Source organism: Leucopleurus acutus (genome assembly GCF_964270905.1).
Source record: "Leucopleurus acutus genome assembly, chromosome: X".
In the NCBI taxonomy this organism is placed as follows: domain Eukaryota; kingdom Metazoa; phylum Chordata; class Mammalia; order Artiodactyla; family Delphinidae; genus Leucopleurus; species Leucopleurus acutus.
Window position 1 is genome coordinate 25,926,335 of NC_139148.1, and position 6,299 is coordinate 25,932,633.

A 6,299-nucleotide genomic window follows, 5' to 3' on the forward strand; every position below is an offset into this window, starting at 1 on the left:
CAGCAGGAGCCAACAATAAAGTCACTATATTTCATACCGTGCTCATTCGATGTGACAGTTACATATATAATGTATCTAAAAGGTGAGATATAATTGGGGGTTTATAACGATGTTGATTTTTCTGGAACTATAGTGCCTCCTTATAGAATGTAAGTTTCTTGTTGAACTTTACTTGCTGTGTACAGAAAAATCCCACACCAAAACTCTGAAAAATCTCCTACTTCACTTTCAGGTGCTTCTCTGATCACAGATTTCCACTTGACTTGGTACAAAGACAGTCTTGCACACAGCCAATGGGAGTGGAGAAGATAGAGCCAAGTCAACCTACAAAGACAATTTTTGTTTATGTTGCCTAGGTTTTTAATATTTTTTGAAGCCCTACTTAAACCCTGATGAACCTTTTCGCAATCAAATTAGTGGTTAACGCCTTAACATTATAAGTTAAAGTTACAAATTTGATTTTGGCAGGTTCAATGGACAGAGTGGCTAAACTTGTGAAAATAGCATATGAGTGTAGTCCCCCTGCTCGTTCCTTAAAGATGTACAGAGATGTGTTACCTGTTGGCAAAAGTTTTCCTTTGCAATGAGACAGTATGGAACAGAGGATTTTCTAATTGTTTGTAACTAAAGTTTTTCTTTAATTGAATACAGAAATACTATGCATGTAAAAATAATAAAGTTTATTTTACTCTGTTTTACACTCTTCTGCCCACAGCTCCTCATTTGTGCTTCATGGTGAACTGCATGTGTGTGGCCCCCGTGCCTTCATTACTTCGCACAGAGCATCTCTAGCATCATATCATCCATTGTGACTGGGCCGATGATGGGCCTGAAGAACAGTTCGGCCAGGACATTGGCATTGATGAATCTCAGCAGGAAAAGGGTGCTGTTCAGTTCGGCAAATCTGGCCTGGTGCCCCCTGTGTGTCACCCTGACGTGTTCACGGAGTATCCGCTGGGTTCCCCACTGAAGTCCCTGGATGTACTTCACGCACTGCAGACCTGGTAGGTCTGGAGGAGAAAAAGGGAGAAAAACCTCTTTGTTAGAATCAGCTCACTCTGAGCCCTTTGCTAGCTTTTTAAACAGATCCAATTTCTGCCCCCTTCCCCAATTAAAAAAACGCTCAAGCTTCCTGGTTAAAAGTTCTTTTCAACAGCAAGGATGAAGTGCCAAACCACTTCTAAGGTTTCAGGAGCAACGCTTCCAAGAAGGAAATATCATGTAATTATTCTTATTTAATATTCACTATGTTTGTATGCTCACATTTAAAAACTGCTGGCCCTGAGCCAACAAATGCACACTTAATTCAGTATGACAGTAGAATATAGTTTAATGAATCATTGCTCCAGTTCACTATCTATGCACGTACAAAGAAATTAAAATTATTTCAAGAAGTGTGCACCTTTTACCTATGGCAAACAGGCCTTAGTATAAAGGCAAGAGGCTTTGCTAGGTAATATTTTACCATCCTCCCTTGAATTTCCCACCACTGTAATGATTACCGCCCATGGTGGTAAACTTCACAGCCACCAACTGTGGCTGACAGTCTCATTTAAATTATTTGCCTGCAGGCTGATTTTAGTCTACAGTCCCATAATAATTTAAGAGATAACTCTGGCCACTTAACTCATTGTACCATGATTTCTGTACTGGGGAGGTTTTTAAAAAAGTGATTCAAATGAGCATTCCAAAGGGTTCTTTAAAAAAAAATAAAGCAGTCTTTGAAAGCATTGTCTTATAGCCATCAGAGGGTTAAAAAGTAAACATGGGGGCTTCCCTGGTGGCGCAGTGGTTGAGAGTCCGCCTGCTGATGCAGGGGACGCGGGTTCGTGCCCCGGTTCGGGAAGATCCCACGTGCCGCAGAGCAGCTGGGCCCGTGAGCTGTGGCCGCTGGGCCTGCACGTCCGGAGCCTGTGCTCTGCGGCGGGAGGGGCCACAGCAGTGAGAGGCCCGCAAAAAAAAAAAAAAAAAAGTAAACATGAAAACATCGATTGCAACATGGTACAAAAGTTACTTTTCAAATAAAGATTGCATGACCTTCTTGCAGTACAGTGTGATATCCAAGTAAAACTGAATGAAATGCAATGCAGGAAAGATTAAATGCCTCTAAGTTTTATAAAGAACGTGATAAGAGGAGGCTGCTTTTAAAAGTCCTTTGATCCTCCATGATAGTAATATTACTGTAAAATTCTTTAACTTGTAATTAAGAAATTACCAATTTACCATTAGGTGTAAATGATGTTGATTATTGTAATCATTTTCCTTCCCTTTTTCTACAAAATCCAACAGAAAAGTATTTTAAAAGCATCATGCTAATAGTAACAGAACCAGCCAGTGTTCTTTCAAAAAAAATAATAGCAATAGGCGAGTCATTTCTAGTACAGGCAAATATCAAATCTGATAAATGAGAACAAAAATACAGCAACATCTCTAATCCATATTCCAATTCTGATTACCCCAGTCCACGGATTACCATCCCCTACTACCTACAGCTCATTATCCAGGCTTGAGACCCAATTTTATTGCACTTGGATTCCATTCATGAGGGTAAGAAGAGGCTTGTGTGAAACCACCAGAAATCGGAAGCTCCCCCAGGTCTAAATTCATGGCTTATTAAAACTTCATCTTGTGAACTCCACTTTTCTCTGCTTTCATACCACACTGCTCTTTTCCCATCATCCCCTAAAAGTGTCCCCCCCACCAGAAAAAGACTTGCCTTCAAAGTAAAATCAAGAAAGAGAAAAGGCAGATAGATGGACTCCATGGGAGGCGGGAGGGAAATGTTTAAACTTAAAGATCAGGGGATACAAAATGATAAACAGCAAAGAAAGGCCACACACTTAGCAGGCATTACTTTTTCCCAGATGCAGGTATATTTATGTTTAAAGCACACCCAGCTTAGCTGGTTAAACTTATTTGAGAGAGGATTCAGAAAAGCAGAGCAAGAATAAGAGATGCAAAACAGGGTGGAGGGAAAGAGGGGAACTAGTGGAATGTAAACTTTTGAAAGCTGAGCCCTTGTCTTACCTTTTTATTCCAACAGAACAAAGCACATGGTAGGTGTCTAATAACACAGCTGAAGGAGCGAGAAAACACTGTCTTCCCAATGAACCACCTGAGGCACTTATTATGGATGCAGATTTGCTGACCCTCCACCAGAGCTACCGAATCAGAACTTGTAGAGGAGGGGCCCGGAAAGACTTTGAAGGACCGCCTTCCCTGCCAACACCACCAAGTGCACAGGTAGGTTTAGAAAACAATGATACAAGCAAAAAGTAACCTATCATGATCACTGGGATGAGCTGAGGTCTCTTAAGTCCTGAAATGTGAGGTCTGAATGAATTATTATCCCACTAAATCCTGCTCTATACCCCTTCAAAAGTGCTAGGCAGGAGGCAAGGACATGACCCTGAGACTCCTGGTGTCAGGAAAAAAGGATGTGGAGGGAGCATGATAAATACTCTCCCAACTCAAGCTGTCTGGAAACTTCCTGCCCACTTGTGACCCTTCTGGAAGGATGCTGGTTGAAGATGACTCTAGTAGTAGGACATACTCGAGACAAGGTGCTGGGCTGTCCAGGGAGATTTTCTCCAATGAGTCGGTTGCACTGTGTGGGGCAGAGTGTCCACCACCCAACAGACAACCTGAAAGTGTGGTGCAGCAGACATCCCCTTGGGCCCAGGAGACTGGAGACCCATGCTCCACAACTTACTGGCCATTTATTTTGGAGTAAGGTCACTTGGGACTAGACTACCGAACCTGCCAATGGGATGAGGAAAGGGTGAAGGGCAGAGGGGGTTGATTAGGAGGTCTCTAAGGTGTCTAAAATGCAGTGCTCCTGCATGCAGTCTCTAACATGTCTTTCTCCTACCCCTTTGCTAACCTGATACTTACAGACACTTAGATGATGAGACAGTCCAGCTGCTTAGGACCATTAAAATGACCATTCAGAGACAGACACATGAAACACTAAGTCCAGTGTCCTGACAGTGTCCCCAGGGGATGGTGTCTCTGTGGGTTCTTAACAAATATTTCCTCTCTTGCCAGCCTTAATAGACTTCCTCCAACCAAAAGGTTCTAGTAAATTTCAGAGCTGGGTTTCAGAAAGAGACGTTGCAAAATTTGCAGTGAACACAGACTTTTTTTTTTAAAGCTATACTACTGGATTTAAAAGATTTGAGAAGGAATAGCCATGTCCCTGAAAGCACATACTTTTCCGTAGTAACAGAAAGGTGTAGAGAGATTAAGTACAAACCTCAACAAAAAAAAAAACCCTCCTCTCGGCTGAGTTTCTGGCAGCACCCCACCCACGAGGAATGGTTTCTGGAGCTCCCCCAACTCTGCTGAGTTTGTCATGATTCCTGACTTGTGCCCCCCAAACTCCCCTAACAATGAAAACTCTTCAAGTGTCTGTGCCAGGGGTGGGTACTGCCCAGTGCTTGTAGGAGAAGAGAAAAGCCGGAGCAGAGAAAAGCCAGAGCCGAGGCCGGCGCCCTTACCCGGGTTAAAGAGCACGGTCCCCTTGAGGTAGGCGTACTCCTTGGTACTGATGTCCAGGCTCCAGCACTTGGCGAGGAAGCCCTTGATGGCTTGGACCTCGGCGGCCAACGGCAAATGCTCGGCCTCCGGCGGCAGTACCAAATGTGGCTGCGGCTCGTCGCCCTCGGTCTCCCGCCGCCTGGTGGTGAGGATCTTCTGCAGCAGGCTGGGCTCCGAGGTCTCCACCGTCTCAAAGTTCAAGCGGTCCTGGGCCAGCTCCAGCAGGAGTAGCGGCGCCCAGCAGCTGCGCACCAGCACCAGCTGCTGGTCCAGGGGCAGCACCTGGAAGCAGGGCAGGTACTTGACGAAGCGCAGCGTCTTCAACAGGCCTGCCGAGGCTGCCTCGCAGACCACCTGTGGGCTCTTGAGGGCCACCCGCCGCTGCGCGCCGCACGAGGGGTCCCACCAGGGGCCCCCCGGCTGTGCCTCTGGAGCCACGTGCGTTTGCTTTGCGCTCGTGGGCACGTTGCAGAGGATGCCGCCCTGCCGCGGGTGGTCTTCACCGCAAAAGCAGCAGCGGTACGGGAGCGCCAAGGCCCGCCCGCGCGGCAGCTCCTCTCTGCCCCCCAGCCTCTGCGCGCAGTAGGAGCGGTCCCACCACGCGCCCCCCGGCCGCGCCTCAGGAGCTTCCGGAGCCACGTGCGTTTGCTTTGCGCTGGTGAGCAAGCTGTACAGGATGCTGCCCTGCCGCGGGTGGTCTTCACCGCAAAAGCAGCAGCGGTACAGGAGCACCGTGGCCCGCCCACCCGGCAGTCCCTCTCTGCCCACTGGGGGCTCCGAGCCACAGGAGCAGCCCCAGCACGCGCCCCCCAGCCGGGCCTCGGGCGCCTCCGCAGTCTCCTGCGTTTGCTTCGCGCTCGTGAGCATGTTGTAGAGGATGCTGCCCTGCCGCGGGTGGTCTTCACCGCAAAAGCAGCAGCGGTACAGGAGCGCCACTGCCCGTTCACCTGGCAGCCCCTCTCTGCCCACCGGGGGCTCCGAGCCACAGGAGCAGCCCCAGCACGCGCCCCCCGGCCGTGCCTCGGGCGCCTCCGGAGTCGCGTGCGTTTGCTTAGCGCTCATGAGCATGTTGTAGAGGATGCTGCCCTGCCACTGGTGGTCCTCGCCCGCCATGGCCCGCCGTGCCCGTAGCCCGGCTCTGTCCAGTGGCTGCCGCCTGCAATCTATTTATACCGAACGCGCACGCACGCGCGTCGGCCGTCTCCGCCTGGGCAAAGGCGCGGAGGCGGGCGCGGCGCTCGGGTGTGTTAGCCCGTGACTTCGGCGGTTCAAAAGGGGCAGATGCTCCTTAACAGCTGAAAACGGAGGAGGAGCAGAGCCGTGGGAGCTGCCGGAAACTTCCCTCCGTCTTCTCATTACGCCCTTCCCTGCGTCTGGAAGACAGAGCTCGGCGCAGGGAGCAGGTATTTGGCGGCACTGTTCCAACTTTTTCCATTGAACCCTGGCGTCTAATTTGCTCTCTTTACTGGGAAGGCAGGGGTACCGAAAAGGGGAAAAATCTATTTCTGTGCCATATTTGCAAACTTTCATTAAATGACTAAACTTTGTATGGCTTATTTTGTATATGGATAGGGAGGTCTCATTTTAAGGGACGTTGAAAACTATAGACCATGGACCAGCAGTGTCAGCGTCATATGGGAACTTGGTAAAATGCCCAATCTCAGGCCCCAACCAGACCTTCTGGCTCTGAATCTGCATTTTAACGAGGCTTACAAAGGATCCGCGTGCACCTTAAATGTGGAAAAAGCACTAGTCTAAGG

The 6,299-nt window shown here is 48.6% G+C and overlaps 1 protein-coding gene across 1 annotated transcript; it reads right to left on the reverse strand.

The window, feature by feature from the left end:
• Positions 1-718: 718 nt before the first annotated feature.
• NR0B1 (nuclear receptor subfamily 0 group B member 1) lies at positions 719-5,652 on the reverse strand (the record flags this gene model as incomplete). The annotated part of the gene is made up of 2 exons (XM_082864567.1): positions 719-1,010; positions 4,500-5,652. The coding sequence occupies 2 exons, from the start codon at positions 5,650-5,652 to the stop codon at positions 769-771; spliced, it is 1,395 nt and encodes a 464-aa protein (XP_082720693.1). The 3' UTR covers positions 719-768.
• Between the last annotated feature and the right edge of the window lie 647 nt (positions 5,653-6,299).